Source organism: Neomonachus schauinslandi, chromosome 2 (genome assembly GCF_002201575.2).
Source record: "Neomonachus schauinslandi chromosome 2, ASM220157v2, whole genome shotgun sequence".
In the NCBI taxonomy this organism is placed as follows: Eukaryota; Metazoa; Chordata; class Mammalia; order Carnivora; family Phocidae; genus Neomonachus; species Neomonachus schauinslandi.
In genome coordinates this window covers 200,394,040-200,418,082 of record NC_058404.1, presented here as the reverse complement: position 1 = coordinate 200,418,082, position 24,043 = coordinate 200,394,040, and the positions used below count along the sequence as shown (strand labels likewise).

The 24,043-nt window shown below is 59.9% G+C and overlaps 1 protein-coding gene across 1 annotated transcript in view; it reads left to right on the top strand.

Annotated features, from left to right (window-relative positions):
- The first annotated feature begins 1,512 nt into the window (after positions 1 to 1,512).
- Positions 1,513 to 24,043, top strand: part of ABLIM2 (actin binding LIM protein family member 2) — an 86,881-nt gene continuing 64,350 nt past the window's right edge. Inside the window, exons 1-5 of the mRNA XM_044912784.1 lie at positions 1,513 to 1,605; positions 8,171 to 8,297; positions 11,055 to 11,148; positions 20,110 to 20,197; positions 23,123 to 23,181. Coding sequence (XP_044768719.1) covers positions 1,539 to 1,605; positions 8,171 to 8,297; positions 11,055 to 11,148; positions 20,110 to 20,197; positions 23,123 to 23,181 — 435 coding nt within the window. The 5' untranslated portion in view covers positions 1,513 to 1,538. The remainder of the gene's footprint in view (positions 1,606 to 8,170; positions 8,298 to 11,054; positions 11,149 to 20,109; positions 20,198 to 23,122; positions 23,182 to 24,043) is intronic.

Below are 24,043 nucleotides of genomic sequence, written 5' to 3'. Positions count from 1 at the left end.
AAGAAGCCAGGTGCACACGGCTGTCTCATAAGCCTGGGCAGGTGGGCCAGCTCAGCCTGTATTTGTCTGGATGAACACCAGCTGTACAAGGTGGGGGCTAGGGCAGGCTCCGTTGGGGGGAGGCATGCTCCCAGCCCGGGCCTGGCCTGGGGCTGGTGTGACCCGGCAGGCTGCGTGGGGAGGCCAGGCAGGAGGGGGCGCTGCGTTAGGCCCCCCTGGAGGCCTTCAGTCATTCACTCGTTCACTCACTCATTAGCAAGTACCTACTGAGTGCCCGAATGCTCCATGGATTGTCAGCCCTGAGAAGGCAGAGGGGAGACATGAAGTTTTAACCCGAGGAAAGGGCATGTCCTGGTCCGGAGAATGCTGCAGGCTACTGCCCCAGAGCTCAGGTTCTCTGGCTGGGCTGAGCAGGGGAAGGAAAGTGGCCCCAGGGCAGCTGGGAGCTCAGTGGCAGCAGGTGGCTGGGATGGACACTGGCAGGACACTGAAGTCGGTCTTCCAGCCCCTGACTGCAGGTGGCCTGTCCCTCGCTTGCCGATGGGCAGCCACCTTACCCATCTCCCAGGCACCAGGGGGGGACGTCCTTGGTGCAGGGAGGTGAGGCGGCTCTCTTCTGCCTCCACCCAGCCTGCACCGGGGCTGGGACTCTCTCTGGATGCAGAATTTCAGCGAGTGCCCCAAAAATAAGCGATCAAGGTAAATGACATTTTAATGTGGTACTTAAAAAATTAAAAATTAGTGCAAAAACATCCATGATAAGCAAAATGCCAAACTTAAATAGAGATGGATATAACGTGCGATACCTTGTTGTCTACAAGGCCTGCTTGTACAAGGCACTGACTTCTTAGAGGCCCGAGTAGGTAAATAAATCATGGGGCTTTGGAGCCTGAACGGGTCTTGGTTTGACTCTGGTTCTGACATGCATCAACTGTGCGTCCTTGGAAAAGTTAACTATTGTCTCTGAACTTCAGTTTTCTTACCTATAGAGAAAAAAATGAAGGAAATTCCAGCTTGGACAAATGTCCCGAAGTTATTACATGAGGCATGCATGTGGGGTATCTACCGTAATTCGTGGCACCTAGCACACAGTAGGTGCTCAGTAAATGCTAGCTGTTGCCATTGCTGTTCAACTGATATGGACAAAGCATCCTGGGCGGTCAGAGGAGGCAGGGGGGAATGGAGGAGGGGGCGGTTGAGGCTGCCTGGTTCGTTGCCACGTGCCAAACACGGGGCTGGCCCTCACTGCTCCTCACCAGGGCCCTGCCATCCTGCCTGTTTGTGCAGTAGAGGACAGAGCCGGGACTCACGCGGCAGGAACGCAGGGGGGCCTGGGTGGGGAGGCCCTGCATCCTCAGACTGTGGCGCCTGTCCCCACAAGGCCCCGGGGGAGGTGGTGGTATACTGGGGGGGTGTCTGGCCCCTCCTGCCCCCACCCAGGAGAAGAGCCGGAGGTGATCCTGGCTGGTCACGTGCTGTCTTGTTGCAGGCTGCCCTTCCCGCCGGGGGACCGAGTGACCTTCAACGGGAAGGAATGCATGTGTCAGAAGTGCTCCCTGCCCAAGACAGCGGGCAGCAGCGTGCACCTGTCCCAGGGCCTCTGGAGTAAGTGGGCACCGAGCGGCGCGGGGGTGGGGTAGGGGCATGGGGGGCTGGCCTCCTCAGGGCCCGGGGAGGGGCCTGACCCCACGGACCCGAAGCAGAAGCAGTGGGAGTGAACGGTGACTGTGGACGACAGACACAGGAAGGGAACCGGGGACAGAAGTTTTTAGGGGGCTGTGCCCTCCAGCCTGGTCTAGCCGGCCTCCTCCAGGAAGCCTCCTGGCCTCCTCTGGTCCTCCCCCCGACACACACACACACACACACACACACACACACACACGCACACACAGACACATTCAGCTCCACAGATAATTCTAGACCTTCCAGAAGCCCTTTGGGGGAGCCATTAGGAGAGCACTGAACTCTGGGCTCCTGAGGTCGAGAGCTCCTGGGTCAACTGCTCCAGGCCCTGGGAGCAAGGCCAGGGTTTGTATGCAGTGGTACTCAATAGATGCTTGTTGGACGCAGAAGCAGACTGTCATGGAACAAACGTGTGCTGGAGTGTCGCTGAGGGTGCAGGGCACCGAGAAAGCAAGGCGGGGCAGGCAGGAGCCTGCCTTCCGCAGCTTCTGCGGCTCTTCTGGGCCAGACGTGGGACGTGGGGACCGGGAAGGGGGCCCGGAGCTCCAGGGCCCGCTGCTGCCAGGCTCCCCGGGCCGAAATGGAGTTTCAGAGCCCACCCTGCGTGCCGTGGTCACGGTGCACCCCAGTGCTGGGGTTGCGTGCCCCTCGACAGAGGAGGGCTTTCTGCTGACCTCCAAAGCCAGCCCCTCGCTCTTAGTTCATTCCCTGTCCCCGTGAAGCACCTTCTTCCCACCTCAGGTGTTGTGTTGAAAGTCTCTCCAGAGGAGATTGCACCTGCAGCCTTCTAGAAGCTCAGGGCTGGCCTCAGGGTCTGGGAGTAGTTGTGCTCTGTGAAAGGAGGCAAAGTCTTCATCCCCTGGGGAGGCAAGCTAACAGCAGTGCTAGCTGGTCAGGCTGTGGCTTTGGGGCTTGCTGGGAGAGCCCTCCATTCAAAACTTTCTCTCCCACTGAGGATAGGGTTGCTTGAACTTCTGAGAATTTGCTTTGCAATCAATACTGTTATAATTAAATCTGAAATAGTAATCAAAAACTCTAACAAGCAAAATCTAAAAGGGGGGTGAGATTAGTTTGAACAGTTTGTCCAGAGCTCCCTGGCGGCCTGAGTAAAAAGGGAAATATGCCTGAACCCGGACTCATTGGGAATATTGTGAGTTTTAAAAGGCTCTGACCTTTCCAAATGTAAATTTATTTTAAAATACCCAATTTACCTTTCCAGAGGACAAATGCTCCCCTGACCCTCAGATGGTCTAATAATGTGACCTGCCCCCTCTTCTGGTCCACAGTGAGACTCTCCAGCTTAGCACCTTTTTTGTGCCTAGAAAGTGTTAAACATTCATCACCAGTTCTTGGTTCCCATGTGGATGTCTTCAAAATCTTCCGAATTCCTGCTTCCTTTTGTGCCCAGAGCAGCCCTGCCAGGCAGGAAGCCTCTGCTCCTTCTATAGGTGCAGAAGTGCCCCGGTCTGGTGGCATGGTAGCTGTGGGCCAGGCACCCTGTGGCCAGCTAGAGAATGGTGCACCTGAGGCTTGAGCCAAGGCCTTCAAACCCCAAAGCCGGGGAGCTCACCCTGCTGTGACCAGATGTTTTGGAGGAGGTGGCCTTAGTTCTGAAACTTGACACAGAGGTTCAGGTAGGTGGGCATTGAAGGGAAGGCACTACAGAACAGGGAGAAAGTGGAAGGTGCCGTGGGCAACCACCAGACCCTTGTGAGTGGACAAGGGGGGCTGCTGCGTGGGGACAGGGAACAGAAGGAAACGGGAGAGATGGAAACCAGAGGGCCAAGCCATGCCAAGGAGTCCCAAGCGTGTCCCGGAGGCAACGAGGAGCCGTAGATGGTTGTTGAGTGAGGGATGCTGGGAGGAGCCTGACAGTGTGGTTTGCCTGCAGGTTGCGGGGCTGGGGAGGGGCCACAGCCCCCTGCAGCGGGGTGCGAGGAGGAAAGCCGTCCTCTCCTGGGGCAGCTGTGGAGGTAGGAGTCCAGCTGGAGTCCTGGGCCCTGAGCGTCCTTCAGAGTCCCTCTTCCGCTCTCTGGCCCGGAGCCTGTTGCTTAGGAACAAGATAAGCACTTGGCATTGGACGCCCACTCCATTCCATCCCTGGAGGAGCACACCCTTCCTTCTGAGGCTTGCACAAGAGTGTCTGCCCTGGGCCGCCTCCCCCACCGCCCGGGGGAGGGTCTCCTCCCCAAGAGGGCTTGTTGCTTCTCCTCCTCCCGGCTCCCCTTCACTGGCCTCCCCCAGCCTCCTGCTCTGACCTGGTTGCTGGTCTCGCTGTCACAGGGCAGCCCTCCCTGGGGGGCCTGGCGCCATGACATCAGGGGCAGCTCTGGGCCTGGCTGCCCCAGGTGAACCCTCCCAATCACCCCTGTGTGCCCTGGGCAAGCTGTGTCCCCTCTCTGGGACTGGGCGTGGGGTCAGAAGTGCGTGTGGGCATGGGGCAGGGCGGGCAGGATGTGGGGCCTCGGGGGCACGGAGTGGGGAGCAGTTTTGTCCAAGCTGAGGGGCCCTGGGGCCTGTTCTTGGGCTTGGCCACCCGTTCCGCACCCACCCCAGCTCTGTGCTTCTCCGGCTGGGGCTCAGCCCTACCAGGGCATAGATGGATTCACACCCAGAACCTGGGGTCACCCTGGAGCTGAGGCCTGGAGGCCCCTCCAGAGTCAGCAGGAAGGGGGGCAACACCAAGGGTCCACAGCCCTTCCCTCTGAGACCAGCTGGTCTGTGGCCCTTGGAGCTTCTGTGTCTTCTTCCCTGAGAGAGGCTCCCCTAAACCCCTCGCTGGCCCACTCCTGCCTGGGAAACGGGGCAGTGAGGCTGTGAGGTTATATGCCCTGTGGGTTGTACGGCTGGGGGGCACCTGCCCTGTGGGGTGCCGCAGCCCCCAGGAGCCAACTCCCACTCCCGGCCACCTTCCAGCCGTGCGCCTCACGCCCCCATATTGCATCAGGGGCGGGTTTCTCCGGTTTAGCTCAGAGCCCCAGTGCGTGGGGCGCGCTTGAACATGCTTTTTCTCTCCCAGCTGCTCCCGGCTCTTCCACTCAGTTTGGGGCTTTCAGAGAAATGACAGGCCCCGCTCATAACATGTCAGCATTTTCACGTTTTAGACCTCAGTGGGCTCCATGCTTTCCAAAGTCAGTCTCAGATTCGACTCAGAGCCCTCCCCTGCTCCCCGACCCGGTCTGACCTGGAGGGCAGGGGCGAGGGTGGGTCCCACCTTCCCCAGTTCATAGCTGGGGCGCAGAGAGGCCGCCCCACATGTCCTGTGTCCCACACAAGTTAGTGGCAGAGCTGGAGATCCGTGCCACATCTGCTAGAGGAGGGAGCACTCTGGGGGAAACAGGAAACTGTTTGGAACTTTCTAGAAGGGCCGTGTTGGGGCAGCAGCCCAGGCCCATCCCCATTGCTGTGATGAGCCGGTCCAGGGTGTGTGGGTGAGCGGGCGGATTCCCATGACCTCTGCCCCAGGCAGTGGGGACACACTCCCCCGAGGACATGCCCTCTGCTGATGACTGTTGGCGTCAGGACTCACGACAAGACTCTGTGCTGTCCTTTGCAAAGCCCTGCAAAGTGACGCTGAGCTCCAGTTGTGTTTAGAAAGTGATGATTGCTGTTTCCATGACAACGGTCCTTTGTGCATGTTGCTCTTGCCTCCGAGGTCAGGCCTTGCTGTTCGTGAGACTCTGCCCCAAGTTCGCCGCGATGAGTGAGGGGCTGGGGCCGGGTGTCAGGTCCACATCCCCCTGCAGCCTCAGCTGGCATGCTGACCCGGAGCCTCTGGGCCCTCCCCTGGGGCCGGGCAGGAGGCAGACTGTCCCGTCCAAGGTGTCCTCAGATGGCTACCGCGGGGCATTGGGCCACCGGGTCTTCCTGTCGTGACAGCGTTCGGCCTCGTGTGCATAGAGTCGGCTATCAGGCATGCCCGTGGGCCTGTGGCTGTTAGCTCTCCTCAGCCCCGAGACACGTGTGTGAGCCTGGACCATTATTATCCCCACTGTGCCGGGCACAGAGACGCGGCGTGACTTGCCCGCCGTCACACAGCAGGTGGGGCAGCCTGGCTCCAAGGGTCGTGTTTCTAACCACGGCTCACCCTGCCTCTCCACCAGCCCCTGGCGCAACGCGGCGTAGCGTGCTCCTCCGCCTTGTCCCCAGGAGCCAACTCCCTGCACGAAGGGAGTGTACGAAGCACGCTAAGGCTCCGAGCCGGGTTTCTCGACTCTGGCACCGTTGACAGCTGGGGCCAGATGATTCTCCGCTGTGGGACCATCCCGTCCGCTGGAGGATGTTGAGCAGCATCTCTGGCCTCGGCCCCCAGGTGCCTGGAGCATGCCCCCTCCAGTTGCGACCATCAGAAGTGTCTCCAGACATTGCCAAGCGTCCCCGGGGGAACGCAGTGGTCCTCGGCTGTGAGGCAGTGACCTGGAGCTTACGGAGCGAGCCCGCGCTCAAAGCCAGCCCGCTCGAATCCAGAACAGGCGCGTTGCGTTGTCTCTGGGCTGCTGGAACAGATGGAGGTAGCGGTTTGGGAATGGGGTCTGGACGCCTCCTGAACTTGAGAGGGGCGGGCATTCTCTTGGTCCCCGTCCATTCACTCACACAGGCATGCCTTCGGCAGGCGTCCGAGCTGCCAGCCCACGCTGGGCCCCCAGAGTCCCCAGATGAACAAGCCGCCCTCTTCCCTCGCGGCCCTGGATCTCGGAGTGTGGTCCGATCTTCGGGTGGTTTCCAGAGTTGCATGTGGATTTGAACAGTGTGAGAATTTAGGAAAGCCAGAACTTGACCAACAGTCTTGTGGGCGTCAAGTATTTTCTGTTCTTAGAACAGTATGACACTCTGTCTGCCGAGAAGGGCAGGAGCATGGGTCAGAGGAGCATCTCTGGAGCCCTGCTGTGCACCCCGCCCCGAGCCCCGTCCCCTTCCCCTTCCGTCCTGGTGGGCGGCACCTCCTGGCGCGGGCGTGGCGAGTGTGGTCTTCGCCTTTTGTCATTTAATGGGACCGCTCACCCCACCAGTGAGGAAATGGGGGCCTGCAGAGGACAGAGCTTGTCTCAGTGTGACCCCGAGAATGGTGGGGGCCAGGACTGGTAGCCAGGCCACATTCTTCCATCTTGGGGAGCGGGGTCCCCACTCTGCCTGCGAGCCCCTGGGCTGAGCCCAGGACTGTAGTGTTGCTCAGGGGCTCCTGTGGGCCGTGGGGGGCTGTTTGCCAGATGACTTCACCTTGTCTCTGCTCCTCAGGACCCTGTGGGGGTCCCCGAGGCCCTGCCTGTCCTGCCCCCGCCACACGCAGACACACCCCCCCCCCGCATGCTCACACAGACACACAGGGACGTGCTCACACACAGACATAGTCACATAGACACACAAACACACACAGACGCACACACAGACCCACTCCCACAAGGACACACATTCATGCAGAAACACACGGACACATTTGCACACACAGACACAAACACACGCACATATGTGAATAGTCGCACACACACACACACACACATCCATGCACGCGGTCACACACAGAGGTGCACACTCTCACACTCAGCACACTCAAACATGCGCACCCCGGGCAGGTCATGCCGCCGGTCTCTGCACCCGGGGTTCCCCTGGCCTGCTGCACCCCATCATCCTTCAGTGCAGGGGACACTGGCTGTGGGGACCCTGGTGCGGCCGCCCACACTGGAAGGCCTGGAGGCAGCTGGGCCGTGCCAGGACCCGGAGGCCCAAGTGCTAAGGCGAGGGCCTGGGACCCAGGGGCTGTCGAGCAGGGACGGGCTGGTGTGGGGATGACAGTCAGGGCTCCAGAGCAGGTGGGGGCCCCGGGATGAGGAGCATGCATCACCTGGGGGCGGTTCGCCAAGGGAGGAAGCCCCGAGGCTACCTGCCTGGGGCCCGGCTCCGACGTGGGCTGACACTCGCAGCAGAACACGGGTGGGGGACTGGGCGGTCTGTGTCTGGGATGCGGCACAGACGGCCACAGGAGGTCCTGACGAGAGTGGGCCAGGAGGGCTTCCTGGAAGGGGCATCCGGGCAGCGGGAGCTGCTGGAGGAAGGAGCGGCAGGGGGGGCACATCTCCTTGGGGGTGCACGTTGGTCAGGTCACTTAGGTTCACAGTCTGCTTGTCGACAGAGGAGGACAGATGGGGCCCCCCAGACCTGCTGCCTCCCCTCCGGGCAGCCCCCGCCCTGCAGTGCGCTCTTGTTCGAGGACACCCCAGCTGTCCGGGGCTGGCGCCCATCCTCTGGCAGGTGCGGCCTCTGTCAGCATCCAGCCCAGGCTGCATGCAGTCAGCACTCAATGCCCGCGAGCGTGAACTTTGTGATTTGTTTTCTACACGTTCACACCATTCAGCACACCCAGCCAGACTGTCCCCTCTGTTCCCTCCCGCAGGGCGGCTCTAGGCACTTCCATGTCAGGAGACCCGGTGGTCCGGGCCCCCACGCCTCCTGGCCCACAGTGACAATGTCCGTGTCCTGCTCTTTCTTTCAGGTTGTGGGGGCTGTGGCACAGAAATAAAAAATGGCCAGTCCCTGGTGGCTCTGGACAAACACTGGCATCTGGGCTGTTTCAAGTGTGAGACATGCGGGAAGCAACTGGACGCGGAGTACATCAGCAAGTGAGTGGCAGGCTCCTCCCGTGTCCCTCCTGTGGTCACTCCCGTCCTGTCCCCCATGCAGACTCAGGGCCCTGCGTGTTTGTCCCCCGCCCCCCCCACCTGGCGGTCTCCTCCCACCAGCCTGGCTTCCTTAGCGTGGTCCGCAGAGACCACAGCTCCATTTCTGTGGATCGAAACAGAGACAGTGCTCTTTGCCTTTGTAAATGCTTCCCCTTGCCCATCCCTGGGGGTCACCCTCCTGTGGCGCCCGGATCACCTGCAGAATGCACGGTGGATGCCGGCTGACTCCAGCAGCAGGAGTGAGGGGAAGAGGGCTGAGTCGCCTCACCTGTCACAGAGGAGATGACTCAGCCCCAGCTCCAACTTCTGCAGTGCTTGGCCATCTCGCTGCTCCCGCAGACGACCCTGTGTCCCCAGACCGCAGACTTGCGGCCAGGATGCAGTGATGGCTGGTCTGGGTGGGGGTCGGAGAGCACATCTCAGAAGGCAGTGCAGACGGAGCCTCTGGAGATCTTAGCCCTGAGCAGGAGCAGCTGGTTTGCCAGGAAGGGGTGCATTTCAGTCCCTGGGATCGGGGACTGCGTCAGGGAAGCCCCCCTACGGCCCAGAGTTAGGGGGTGAGCCGAAATGTGCAGAGCAGGCTCCTTCTTGCAAGTTAGGGAGCTCCAGGGGCAGCTAATGTGGGAGAGCCTGCCAGTTCTTGACGCCGAGGGAGCAGAACTGTCCCAGGAACTGCACACAGTCACACGCACACGCATGCATACACACCCGCGCACGTGTGCACGCGCATACACATGGACACACTCATACGCGCATGCACACGCACACGCACACGCATGCATGAGTACATGTCACACCCAGGGCATCCAGACCAGGTTGCCGATGTACCCCGTCCATCTCCTGGCTGCTCTCGTACCTTCCCTGTGCACGAGGCCACTCATGGGGGAAACGGGGTGACGGGAGTGGGGGTCTCTGCCTGGTGTCCTACAACCCCGTGTGAGTCCATACTCATCTCAAAACAAAACGTTTTCAGTTAAAGCCCCCAAGCCAAGACGAGCCTCTGTCCAGGCTGGATCAGGCAGGGGAAGGTACTGGCCACTCCTCTGTCATAGTAAAGGGAAGGGGAGAGTGACTCCCTTGAAGGCAGCCCCAGGAGACAGAGCACTTTAAAATAAAATAAACTAAAACGTGCCCAGCCCCCAGGGTGCTTCCTGCCATGGTAGCTCACCCACACAGCTCGCCTGTCACTCAGCAGCCTCCAGAACGGTCGCAGAAGTGACAGGGAGGGTGCGTTGGTGTTGCCATAGAGATGTAATCGTTGAGCCTCCGGGGTTCGGGGCACAGACACCCATGGTGGGAATAACAGGGGCCCTGAGGTCAGTGGTGTTTGAAAGTAGACCTTGAGGTCTCAATTTATCTCTTCCTCTCCCGGAAGGAAGGGCTTCATCCTCTCTGGGGCTGTGGTCAGAGACATACCCTGCAGCCACGGCAACCCCAGGGGCTCATAACCCCCCACTGCCCTTCCCGTCCTGCAGGCCACCTCCTCCAGGAAGCCTTCCAGGAAGTCCTACGTCCTACAGAAGGTCCAGAGGGCGGCATTAGCCCTGGTCTTCCAAAAGTCGAGAACTCTTACCTTCTGTTGGCAGCTGCATAAAAATCAAAACCCAACCGGGAGTAACGGGGCAACTTCCGCAGTGCGGGGGAGGAGAGATGTGTGCGGGGGAAGCGGGCGCCCCTGCCTGCCAGTGGCCTCCACACCCGGGGGGTGGCCTGGTTAGCAATGACAATGGCCTCAGCCACCAATTGGCAAGGGCCTGCCGTGTGCTAGGCCACACCTTCTCGTCTTTAGACCTTACTGTAATTTCTCCCATTTTATGGCTGGGGAAGCCGAGGCTCAGAGAGGTTATGCGACTTGCCCAGGGGCACACAGCGGGGGCGTGGTGGCATGTGAGCGCTAGCCTGCTCACTTTGCGGCTGCCCACCAGCTCCTCCCCACACGGAGCACGGCCACCAACCCAGGAACCTTGGCACCTCCTCTGGGCCGTCCCCCTGCCATGTCCTGTTGTAATAACAATTGCGGTCACTTTCGAATCAGCTCCCGCCACGGGCCGGGTGCTGTGCCTGGCCGTGTGCCCATACTGTCCTGCCGTCCGCGACCCTGAAAACCAGCTGCCTCCCTCACCGTGCATCCAGGGGAGGCTCAGTGTTGAAGCGACTCACCCCGGGCTGCCCAGAGCCTTGGAGCGGCACCTGAAACCGTGTGTCGCTTGTCACTGCTTCCCCATGCCACAAACGTGGTGCGCACGCTGTAAATATGCGTGCAGAGTGGACATGTCCCCCGCGGCCCTCCTGACCCCTCCCGCGAGGCCGGATGCCTCTGCAGCCACGCCCGGGGACAGAGAGGCGCAGTCCCCACCCACCACTATGCCACGTGACATTGCGTGGCCCCTGGCGTGGGCACCTTTGTCACACACACCTTGTGGCCCATGATTTGTAGGGTGCCCCAGACCCCTTTTGGAGGGAGTCTATTTCCTCAGCACCCCCTGGTGAGTAAATAAGCTGTTTTCCATCCACACACCCCACGTGGGACAGAACGAACCGGAAGGAAGAGCCACGTCGTCAGTGGAAACATCTTCGGTTTCCCAGATGCAGCCCTTATTCCCGCGGGTGAGCCTGGGAGGTGGCCACCAGCCCTCGCTCAGCCGCTGGGCCCCCAGGGGAACCCCGTGCGCGTCCTGACGGCCTGTCTCGTTGCAGGGACGGGCTGCCCTACTGCGAGGCCGACTACCACACCAAGTTCGGCATCCGCTGTGACGGCTGTGAGAAGTACATCACGGGGCACGTGCTGGAGGTGAGTGGGCCGCTGGGCGCCCTCTGGGCCAGGTCCTGCTCCTGGGCCTCTGGGGGTGTCCGACGTTCGTGTGCGTTTGTGCAAGAATTAGCGCCCCTGAGTCTTTGCCTCCCCCTTCCTCCCAGCTCTGCCGGGGGACAGCTTCCTCAGCCTTCCAGGACCTGCTCGGTGAGGACCACCTCCTCCAGGAAGCCTTCCCTGGACACTGTCTCTCCCGCACCCTCTATAAGCTGATAGAGTCGGAGAGATGGGGGGTTGAAATCCTGGGTCCAGCCCTCCCATGTCTAGATGGAGGTCTGAGGCCTGGAGGAGTGAAAGTGAGCCCAGGAGGCAGGACCATGTGCCCAAAGGAGGCCCAGAGTGGTCGCCTGGCATGCCCAGTCACACAGCAGTCATGGGGTAGGCGGGCTTTCTGGGGGGTGGGAGTTTCATGGCTCTGTCTCTATGAAAAGCACATGTAGCATGCACTTTGGTACAGTTGTTCAGTAAGATAAACGCCATGGGATGACCACACCCCACCCACCGGGTTGTCAGACCCCGTCCATTCCTCTCCCCATTCTTCAGCCCCTCCTTGGCTCTGTGCTGGGGCCTGCCCATGTCCCCGGGAAGGCACAGGTGACAGAGGACCTCAGGGAATGGAGAGGGGGCCCTGACCCTGCTAAGGGACTTGGGAGCCTTTCCCACCAGGTCACAGAGGGGCCTCTGGGTTTGGGAGGGTAGGTTGGGGGATGAGGCTTTCGGGCCCCCACCTGGCGGTGACGCTGACAAAGACTTCTGAGCCAGGGAATGCCTGGGTCATATTGGCATTTTAAAGAGTGTGGGGCTGCTGCCGAGGCTGGAGGCTGGTACTGGTGGCCAGAGGCTGGAGGCTGGGGACAGTGGGATGCGTGGCGGTGCCCTTCAGATCCCCAAGGATTCCTGCCCTGCCTGCACTTACACCTAGTGCCTGGCACATAATCGGCGTCCCCGGTGCCGCGGCGGAATTGTACATTGAGCGCTGGGTTGCTTTTCTCGAAATTACACTTGCTGTCCCTCCGAGCAACAGGGACAGAGTTGCTCCAGGGCCTCAGCCCCACCCACTTTCCCTCTTAGGGCTCTTTTGCCCCTCCACCCCAGGAGTGCGAAGGGGAGGGGGTGTCACACCCACCCCACAGGGCAGGGCCGTCTCTCCCCTCACTCCCAGGGTGGGAACCCCCCCCCCCAAGGCCAGCGCCCAGTGGGAGGGCCCAGGCTCTGCAGAGGGGCCTGAGGGTGGGTGTGACTACACACTCATGGTCTGTGGAGATTGTACAGAGCACAAATCGGAGGCGGGGGAGATCACAGATAACGCGATCATAGGTAGCTGAACTCTTTGGCTGGTTTCCTTCCAGTTTTTTCTGTCTCCATGTAATTCTAGTTGAGACCAAACCGTTGGTACAACATTATATTCTGAGTTTGTCCAGTTCGCATTTCCTAGTTAGCAGGTTCCCCTGTTTTTGTTTTTTTGTGTGTTTTGGGTACATTAGGCCTTTTTGTTAAGCAGCTGTATTGGAACATAGCTCATATAGCTGCAGAGTGTGGGGCCCCCGCCCCCCACGGGGAGTGTAGTCTTTATGAAATCCGTGCCGGTCTGCAGCTGAGAATGTGGGTCCTCACTCGCTCTCGTGACTTCCTTCTGTCCCTTGATGCCGGTCCCTATGATGGTTGAATGGACCCCAGCGCCTTCATTAGCTACTTCCCACATGCTGCCTGCTTACATGGGGCTGGGGTCTTCATGGGGTGGGGTCTTCATGGTCGTCAGCTCCATCTGCGCTTATGGTCACACGACAAAGTTAGTCTGCGGGCGTCTTATATGTATCGTCTTGGGTGGTGACGTAATATTGATACCCACATCCTCTGAATATGTGGACGCAGACTATGACCCTCTTCCAGGACGCCATGGCACTATAAATATTAGGGACAGGGACCCGCCTGCCCCACTGCCAGTGGTTCAAACCACGTGTCTCTGTTTCTCGTCCAGACCTTCTACTCTCTCCTGGGCTCCCACACACGTGTGCTGGACCATCGGCCACCCCGAGCAGGTGGCAGAACCAGACTTGAACCCGGGCTCCCCGGGCTCCTGGCTCCTGTTCCTTCCCCACCGTGCAGCCTCTCCCCGGGTGTAGACGCTGGTTTGCGTGTTGTTTTAGCACTGTGCCGCATGTGATGGCCAAAAGTAGGGTGCATCTAAGGCTCAGGTGGGCTGAGCTGTTGTTGCAGGTGTGTGGACCTAGCCTGACCTGCTTCCTGGCACCCTCCGGCATCGGCCCCTGCACCCTGGGGGGCGGGGTGGAGACCTGACCCCAACCTTGCTGCCTGCCCTCAGCAAGCTCTGTGCTGAGCAAGAGAACATTCCAGTACCTCAGGGATTGAATGAGACATGGTCTGTGAAGTGTCCCCCAGCTCAGTGCTGGCCCCGTGGTAAACACTGGGGGTTAGGGGCTTCCTTATTGTCACCAGGTAATCAGCGGGCCTCCCCTGGATGGGTGACCCCATGTGCACTGTGTGTCCTTGATATCTAATGCTGGGCCAAATATAGAATGTGGGGGTTCGGTGCCTGCAAACGGAGCACCTCCAGTGCACTCCGGTTTATCATCAGGAAGGGACCGTCTTAGTTACGAAGAATATGAGAAAAACAGGTCTGGATTTTCCTCCTTGTCAGTGGTGGGGGATAAAGGCCTCCCAGGGAAGATTAATGCTTTTGTTTTCGCGAGTTCCCTGGCGTGGCTGAGTCGGCGGCGGGCTCTGCAAAGCTCTGAGCATCCTCCTTTGCCAGGCGGCAGCTGCAGGCGGGCAGAGACGAGCCCGATTCCGCAGGCGGGGAGCCGCCGCCCCCCCCCTTGCCACCACCTGAACTTGGCCCCAGGCGTGCCGGCGCCCCGCTGGGAGGGCAGTGGGCTCTCAGGGGCAGTAGGTGGCAGGATCTGAAAAAGAAGGAACAGGATCCAGACCTCTGGCTGAAGGCTGAGCGTGCCCGTCCTCACAGTCACATTGCCCGTTCCAGCCGACCTGCCTGGGGAGCAGGCACTGGAGAGGGGCTGTGGGGGCTGGCCGATCGGACTGGGCTCTGTTGCGAGGACCCCGTGCAGGTAGGAGGCCTGGCCAGGCGCTTCGGAGGGCTGATGGGGAGGCTGCAGGAGCCATGCGGGGTTGCAGGTGGGTGGGCTTGCAGGGAGCTGGGACAGATCGGCCCGGTGAGACTCCCCGGGGCACCTGTCACCCCCCCCGCTTTGTCCCCACCAGATGCCTGTCCCACTCCGAGCTTTCCTGTCCTCAGAGCCCGAGCAGGAGAGCAGCCCCGGCCCCCTTCCCCAACAGCAGGAGCCAGCAATCTGGGCTGCGTCTGTGTGTGGCGGGCACAGTGCCATCTTGATGCCGGGCTCCAGCAGCGCCTGCAAGTCCCCCTGTGAAATGTGCATCCCGGGGCGACGGTGGGGCCTTTCCTCCCCCTTCCTTAGTTACTCCTAAATATGTAGCATCGTCTTCCCGGTGTCTTCCCCGATCCTGCGTGTCTCGGGGTGTCTGTCCCGGGGAGGCTGCTCCATGCTGGGGAGCAGGTGAAGGAGCCTCATGGGTCTGGGGGGGACGTGGGAGGGGCTCTCTGCCCCCACCCTATTGCCGAGATGGACGGAAGGCTGGGGGTGTGGGGAGGGCTGGGGTGTGGGGGCAGAGGTGGGGGGCCTGGGGCGGTCCTCTGCATGGCTGGAATCCCCCACGGAGAGAGCTAAGAGGTGGCTACGGGACTGTCTGCCCGGGACAGCGGTGTAACCAGACCAACTAGACCCGGAGTTCCATAAGGGGGGGCTGAGTGAGGGGGGCGAGGGGAGTCCCTGGCTCAGTCCTCGCCCCCGCCCCACCCCTGCCTTGTTCTCTGCTGGCTGGAGTGCTTCCCTGCACAGGTGGGAGTTGCGGGGGTGGGGATGGGCCCTGCCCTCCTTAACCCTTGCGGTGCTGGTGCTGCTGTCGGAGCCCCACCTGCATGGTGCAGTCCGCCTGTCTCCATGGTAACGAGAAGCCCAGGGTCCCTCTGGGACCACTAATTAATTCCTCCTTCCCTCTCTCCCTCCCCCTGCCCGCCTTCCCTTCTCTCTTCCTTAACCCACCACTCACCTACAGACCCTTCGAACACTCCCTGTGTCCCCTGTCCCAGGCTGGTGGCGGCTGGGCTGCCAGCCTGCACTGCCCCCCCCCCCCACCGCCCAGGAGCCCTGGTGGGAGGGGGGCCTCACAGGCAGCTCCCGCCCTGGGTCAGGCAGCCCCTAAACATTTCTCCATTTCAAATAAACCATCCCCTGGGGCTACAGGACATCCGTTACTTGCTTTCCTCATCTTCCTTTGGCATGCTCCATTTTACCCTCCTAAGCAGGTATGACTTTTATCAATGGGAGAAAATATGTTCCAAAGAAATAAAACCATTTCCTCAGGACGGAAACCAAGTCAGCTTCCCAAGGCCCCACTTCTTCCTCTCTTTTTGTAATTTGATGAGTGTGTTTACTTAAAAAAACATATTCAGAAGCAATACCTGTTTATCATAAAATAAACGGAAAAATCATCCATAATAAACACCACCACCCAGACTAACTACTGTTAGCACTTAGAAATCAGAGACCCCGAGCCGAGAGGGAACATGTGGGGTCAGCGATGGGGGCACAGCGGCAGGGGTGAGGTCAGGGGCTCTGGGGAGGGGGCTGCCGATCGCACAGGGCTTCGCCCGCAGGGCCCTGCATGGTGAGGAGCTGGGCTCTTCTCCCGGGGGGACGTAGCTCCTGGGGGGTCGTAGGTCACGGAGCCAGTCCGGGAAGTCTGCGCGGCTGCCAGACACTCCGCTGAAGGCTTTCATTAGCTTCACAGTCCATTTCATCATCTCGGCGCATGCTGGTGATGAGGTCTTTTCGACCTGGAGTCCGTTCTGGCCGCTCAACAAGGACACTGGAGCTGTGCCTCAGGCCGGTGGAGGCCCGGGAGTGGCATGGGCGGCCCTCCGCAGCCTGGCGTCCAGGGGAGCACGCAGAGGGCCACGGGGGCGCAGCCTGTTGTCCAGGGAGCAGAAGGGGCCAGGGGTGAGGGGACGCCTGCCTCCCATGTGCGGGGCCTATCCCTCTGTGCTGCCCACGGCCGGGTGCGGGGCGGGAGCTTCTGGAGGCCAGAGACACTGCCCAAGTCCCCAGGGCTGGCCGCGCCCTGTGTGTCGGTGGTGGGACGTGCTCCAGTCCCCCGCGCTGACTTGGTCCTGAGTAAGGAGCTGCGCTTGTTCTAGGCCCCTGGAGCCTGCCTTCCTGCGTTCCTCATGAGCCTTGTTCTGTCTTATTCAAGATGACAGCCACTTGTCGGAGGCACACACGTCACTTTAAAACCACGCACTGCAGAAGCTCATGAGCTTTTAATATTCTTCAGAAATCCGAGCCATCTTGAGACCCACCTGGCGCAGGGCTGGGCCATCTGCCCGGCTGGGGGCTGGGTGGTTGCACAGACCACACCCCAGGTGCTGACGCTCCCGGCCCGTAGTGCCCGGGAATGGGGAGGAGAGGCTCTGAAAGGGCAGGGGCTGCAGCAGCCTCAGGATGACATGGAACATCCGGTCACCGTGGCCACTGGGGGAGAGGACAGGAGATACCGTGGGGCCCGATACAAGGAGCGAGGGCGCTTTGACTTTGGACTCTATGGCGGGTCTTAGTCCACCGGAGCTGCTGCAGCCATTCTGGGCCCTGGGTGCTGAAACCCCAGGCAGCGTTCCTGTCCGTGCTGGGGGCAGCAGGTCTGCCGTCCTGCGGTTCCTGGGGAGGGCCCGCTGCCCGCACTGCAGACGGCCGCCTTCTCCCTGTGCCCTCACATGGTGGAGACAGAACTCTGGTGTCCTGTCTTACAGGACACCGACGTCCTCATAGGACATCTCGGGGCTGCACGTGTCAGGACTCCAGTCCTTTCTAAGGCTGAAGGATATTCCACTGTGTGGCTGGACCACAGTTTGTTTACCTGCTTGCCCCCCCGGGGCCATTTGGGGCCGTTTGCACCCTGGAGCCGCTGTGAAAATGGCCGCCGTGGACACTTGCGTCCAAGTTGTGCAGACCTGTGTTTTTGCTGTGCTCTCGCCTCCATTCTGTTCCAACCCAGGAGTGGAACCACCGGGTCCAGTGGTAACTCTGCGTCTCTTTTTGAGGTGCCGGCAGCCACACGCACATTCCCCCCAGCAGGTGCACAGGGGCCCCGCTCTCCCCACATCCTCGCCGACACGCACTGTCCCTTGGGTCTCACTTCTATTACAGCCACCCTAATGGGCATGGAGTGGCATCTCGTGGCAGTTTGAACTTACCCTTCCTCCATGACGGTGACATCCAGCATCTGGCATGTGCTCCTCGGCCACTTGTGTGTCTTCTTTGGAAAAATGTCTATTCGAGTTCTTTGCCCACTTTCTAAGTGGACTGTTTGTCTCTTTGTCATTGAGCTGTAAGAATTCTTTATATGTTCCGGATGTTAAGCCAGGTCCTCCCATTCCACAGGCTGTCTTTCCACTTTCTCGACCATGTCCTCAGATGCACAATAGTTTGATATTTGTGAGAAAAAACATACCTGTTTTTGTTATTGCTATTCATGCTTTTGGTGTCCAATCCAAGAAGGTCCTGCCAAACCTGGGGCGAAGATGCACCCCTGTTTTCTCCTAAGAGATTTGTAGTTTTAGCTCTTAATTTCAGTCATCAATCCACCTTGTGGGTCTTGCTGACGTGTCACACACACAGAATCCTACACGAATCCTACAGCTTGATCAGTGTCCATAAACCGGACACATCTGTGTAACAAGCACCCCGATCAAGAAGGGGAACGTGCCCAGCCCCCGGGAACCCCAGGGCGGCGGCCTCCCTAACTCTAATAAAGGAGACTCATCAGCCTGGTTCTGCACTTCGTGTGAATGTAATCCATGCTCTCCAGTGTCTGCCTCTTTCCTCCCTCCTGGGTGTCTCAGGGTTTCCCTGTGGACTGTCCAGGGCAGGGACTGGGGAGCAGGTGACGCTGGGGTCAGCACCCGAGAGCTGGGACCGCCAGGCTGGGGGCTGGGAGGCCACAAAGGGCCACGCTCCTGGGCTCCAGTCCTGCTCCACCAGCTCTGTGCTGTGTGACCTTTCTCAGCTCCCTCCACTGCTCTGTGCACCATGTGGAAAATGAGGATAATAATGTAGCTCATAGGGCTTCTGGAGAGTGAAGACAAGGTAGCGTGTGAAAGGGCCTCGGCTCGAGCTATGGAAATGGTGGTGGAGTTGCTGTTATTTTGGGGGTTGGGGACATTTGCCAGGTCTGGGTGGGAGTGCGTCCCCGAAGGCCGAAGACTGTGTATGCAGGGCCAGCCCCTCACAGCGGCCCGTGGCTGCCTCTCCGCTCTGTGTTAATTCTCATCCGTGCGGTTGGGGTTTCAAGCCTGTCGTCTTAGAAACCGTCCCCACGGTTTTCTCTCTCCTCCTACTCAGGTGTAGATGCCCCATGTAGACACCAGGGTCTGTCTCCTTCGGTGGGTGTTGCAGAACTCCTGCTGTTTGAGATCATGGGGGTTGTCCCCCACCAGCGGGAAGGGGGCCTGGGTGACCCGGGCATGAGGACAGGTCAGAGGTCACAATGTTTAAAATCACCGAGTGACCGCTTCGCCCTCATTCTGCCTGGGCCTGCGCTGCCCTGTGACCCTCTACTCAGAGAGGACCCGCCAACTAGCGGTTCCTGAAGTGGCCCTGTGTAGGCGTGGCCCCCGAGGGGCTCCCTGTCTAGTGGGGAAGAAGAAACCAGCAGGAGCCCAGACCAGGGATGTGTGCAGGGGAGGCTTTCAGGAGGAGGCGGCATTTGAGCTGCGATAAAGACCAGGGAGGGCCCGGGCAGGTGGAGCGGGGGAAGGTGCTCCCAGCGGAGGGATCGGGAGGAGGCTCCAGAGCAGGCAGGAGGACGACGGATGCAGCATCCCCGCGCTCCCCAGGAAGAATCCCTTCGCCCGGATGCATCGGTGGGCCGTGCCACGGGGCACATCACGCGGGAGAGGAGCGTGTTCGGGATCCCTCCTCCCTGCCACAGGGGTCACCTTGGGCCAGGGGTTCTCCGACGGCTCGGTGGTGAGGGAGGAGAGTGAGATGCATGTGTGCATTTGAGCCCCTCACGTGCTCATCCGCGGAAGTGCTGTTACTAACTCACATTCAGGAAGCGGTCATCGGACCTTCCCACGTCAGGGAAGACTGAAACGTGGCGTTAGCACCACGGCTGCCAGCCGGCTGCCGCCCGCCTTACCCCAACGCTAACGATATTACCATGGAGGGGTGCCGAGTACGATAGTTTGGGGCGATTCTTCTGTGCCGTCCAGAACTACGCCACGCCACCCAATGTGATTAGTTGACGTTATGTCTGTATTAATCTTTGCATTTAATTTAATGGATGCTAAGGATTATAAAAACAGTAAATGCTAATTGAGAAATTTGAGCAATAGGGAGATGCGTAAGACAGCCCACACCTCCGGTGCCTCCACCTGGAGAGTCACATTAGCTTCGGCCTCCCCTCTGCCCTCTCCCCCTGCGCCCCCCAACTCCGGTACAGAGACGGACAGGACCTGGCCCCCCTGCCCCATGAGGGAGGCAGATCCATCAACCACTGAGCCGGAGGAGCTGGGTGACACCCCTGCTCGCCTGGAGGTCGGGTGGTGCAGCTGGGTCTCTGCTCCCAGATGTGGCCCCTGGCACGCATGACCCCAGTGCATGTGGCCTGCTTCCACACCCAGTGCCCTGGACAGCCCGGGAGCACCCAGTGGACCCAGGCTCTCTCGGGGGCCGTCCCGAGACCCCGATGGATATGGGACATAGCACACACTCAGCATCCTCTGAGGACCCCTCATGTGGGCACACTGTCCCCTCAGCCAAGTGTGGCTGCTTCCGTGGCCCCTTTAGCTTCGGTAGAAACACCTCTGTTTCGTTGTCTTTACAGGCAGGAGAAAAACACTACCACCCACTGTGTGCGCTATGCGTCCGGTGCGGCCGGATGTTTGCGGAAGGCGAGGAGATGTATCTTCAAGGTAAGGACAAAACCGCGTTGCCCCGTCCCCTAGGGCAAGACAGGAACATGCCCTGGGCCCGTGCCCCGTGCTGGGTGGGAACTGGTGTCACCTCTCTAGCTGGGAAGCCCCCCACCCAGCCCAGTGGCAACGTGTGGGAGGCAGAGAAATGGGACATGGTGATGGCCCGGGGCTGCTCGGCCCCTCCCCAAGATGGTGGGTTGGGTCTGGAGACCCCATCTCTGCAGCCACTGTTTCTATTCAATGATCCATCTGTGTCCAGTGACCCCGGAGGCAGGCCGAGCAGGGCTGGATGGATGGGAGAGCCACACACAGGCTGTTTCATGACCTCATGGGGCGGTCGTCTTGGGGCTGTGTGTCACACAGGCCTGCCTTTCTGAGCCCAGCCTCGTGGGGTGACGTCGCTAGGCTGGCCTCGTCCCCGGTGTCCCCTCTTGTTCCTTGAGTCTCTGCTTGAGAGCCCATGAAAGGGGTCCTTTGCGCCCCTCCCACTGCTGCTGGGACGTCTGGGTGGGAGGGGGCCCCCTCCAGCATCGCCCCCACTGTAAATAGTGCTTTCAGGCCTTTCTGATGCCCAGCACAATGGGCTGGGACCGCAGCATGGGGACAGGAGCTCACCATCAAGAGGGACCCAGTCTCAGGGAATAAAGGCGCTCTTCATGGCTCTGGGCTGTGGCAGGCACCCCGTTTCTAAAGCGAGTCCTGCCATGACTTTCTGTGGGATGTGGAAGCCAGTCCCATCCCCTCTCCCAGCCTCAAATTTCCCAGTCGGTGTGACAAGGGGTGGACCCGGGTTGGAGCACCGGCCAGGGCCTCTTTGGGGGGGGGTCTGGCCCCCGCCCAGCCTGGACGCCGTGAGGCTGGTCCACCTGGATGTTGGGGCTCCAGGAAGGTGCTGACAGGTGAATCCCATACAGTCGAAGCTCTGAAAAGCAGCGGTCCCAGTGAGCCTCTCAGCCTTCGAGGAGGACGGGGCAGCCCACCCCCTCCCTGCTATCACCAGCACCACCTACCATGCGGCACACCTTTCCAGTAAATACAGGGGAGGAGCTGTTGATGCTCAGTAATGATCAGGGAGACCCAGATGAAAAGAATAATTAGATACTACTTTCCCCCACTGGGTTGACAAGGACTGAAAGGAAGGTCGCGTCCCCATTGTGAGGAATCAAGGAAATGGGCCTCTTACCTGGCTGGTGTGGCAAAAACTGGGAAATCGTCAGAATGCATCAAGAGCCTTAATGTCCACACAACTCCATTTCTAGGAAGTCCTTAAGTGAATGACAGGGGTGTGCTGGAACTGGCGTGCCATGGAAGCCCCCCCAACAACGTGACTTTAGAAATAAAACACTGCAACCAGCGGGCGAGGGACGGAAAAATCCTCCTCTCTCCATGTGGGATGTTGCACGGCCCTCATGGTTATGCTTCTGATATTTAATTACGTGGGGAAACGTTCTAGACACTTTAAACAAAAATCGTAGGACATAAGACTATGTACAACATTATCCGCATTCTCTGAAAAATGCACGGGAACGCTAAAAAGCTGCCCGAGCAGAGTGGCTCAGAGGTTATAGGCGGTTTTAATTTTCTTATTTATACTTTGTTGGGTGTCTTTAATTTTTAATAAGGAATATCAGTGACTTACCTATTACTTTGGTAATCATAGTTGTCAAAAATGAATGTTTTACACACACACACACACACACACACACGCACACACACACCCTCAATCGTGGTCTCCCCAGGAGCCCCAGGCTGATGCAGATGCTTTGCCAGAGCGAGGCAGTAATAACCTGCCCTCCTGGCCATTAGTTCATGTGACCTGGAAGCCTTTGCAAGCCAGAAATAGGACGTCGCTCTTTCCTTCACACACACTTTTAAGTGCCTCTCACGCGCCAGGCCCTATGTGGCTTGTTGGGCGGTGGGGAGGGGCACGGAACAGACACAGCCCCCTCCCTGATGGGGTATGAACCTAGACACAGAGCTGCGGCGGCCAAGGGGGCGAGGGGGCCAGGCTGAGATCCAGGGAGGCCCCGGAGGGAGAGCAGGTGCTCCGGGCCCTGAAAGATGGGGCGCAGGGAGGGCTGACACGTGCCGAACCCACCCGCACTGGACATACGGCAGTAATACAGCAAACGCCCTATGCTACAGTTCACCAGGCACCGTTCCGGTGTGTTATTACCCCAGATTAACCTCATCGGATTCTCCCACTGGCCTGATGAGCAAGGAACGTTAGCCCTGTTTGCAGACGGGGAGAATCTGACACCTGGAGAGCCTGAGTTCGAATGAGGAAAGGGCGGGGCCCGTGGGGCCCGTGGTGCTCTTGTTACCTTGATGGTGCTGGATGTTGGCGTGGGTGGTGGGGCCACACTGGCTGCTGAAGAAACTGAGGCAGGATCGGTCTCAGGACCCAGGGAGTCAGTGAGAGAGTCAGGCTCGCCCTGCTCTTCACCCCACACCCCGGCTCCCACCTGAGGTTCCCCCTCCTGCCTCCCGGCCGAGAGCTCTTGCCCCCCAGCCTCATTCCCATTCCCGAGGCTGGTTCCCACTCCAGCTCTGGCCCCAGCCCCAGCTGTGCCCGTGGTTGGGCCAGGCTGCTACCCCCGCACCCATGGGCAGCCCGTCCTCTCTCCCCCGCCTCTGAACGAGAAGCCACCTGACACCCCTCTTCCGAGAAGCCTCCTCTGGGCACGCCGGGTGTCCCCAGTGCTCACAGTGGTGCGCTTCCCGTTCATTGTACACCCCCGGCCCCCCAAACTGGGCCATGAGCCCCTGGGGCCGGGCGGCCATCTGCTTGCCCCAGGCCCAGCACCCCCTCCAGCAGAGCGTCCGCGTGTGGACTACCAGCTCCCCGCTTCTGACTCCCTGCGCAGCGTCTGCATTGTGGGAAGTAACACTGAGCCCTCCCTCTTGGGGATCTGTCCGCAGGTTCCTCCATCTGGCACCCGGCGTGCCGACAAGCAGCCAGAACTGAAGACAAAAACAAGGTTGGTGGAATTTACTGCTTGCTCCGGTGTGTTCTTCGGCGCCCATGTGCCGTCACCTGCGTCTGATGGCTCGCTGGCTGGTCACACCAGGCCACGGGCCAGGTGTCATGAGGCCTGGGGGTGCTGAGGATGGTGCGAGGTGGGGCGGGGCATCTTGGGGCCTCCCTGTCCTGGCCCGCAGGCCTCTCCATGGGTCCAGAGGGCATGAGGGCTGCAAAAGTTTGGGGACAGCTATGACATGAGCGGGTCTCCAAATAGTCCCCAGACCGTCCACACTTGGGACACCAACTGCAAGGTTGAGGGGCCCCAAATTGTGATCAGTCTCAGTCATTCATGGGAAGGACTCACAGACTCCCTGAAAACTATGATAGTCACGGTTGGGGTTTATTACAGGAGAGGATACGCGTGGAATGAGCCAAAGACAGGCGCGTGGCGCAGGGTCTGGGAGGGGGGCAGACACAGAGCTGCTCCTCTGCCCTGGAGACTGGACGGGGGACCTGCCAGCCTGTGTAGGACCGCATGCCCGGAGTATTGCCCAGCAGGGGAGCTCTGTGTCCAGAGATCTTACTGGGGCTCCATTGACTGACTGACTGACTGACTAATTGACATAGTGATTTCACTAGGTCCAGGTGGCATGACCCTAGACCACCCCAGATCACACGGTTGGTCTCTCCAGTGTGGCTGGGCCCCATCCTAAGACTGTTGGGTGTGGTTCACCCCCTCCCTGAACGGACACTCTGACAGTGGACACAGATCACCTTCCAGGGTCAAGGGTGCAGGCCGGACCTCTCTCTGGGCGAGGCCAAATTCTCTACCGCTCAGAGGCCCAGCTGGGCACCAGGCACAGGTGAGGAAGGAGGTG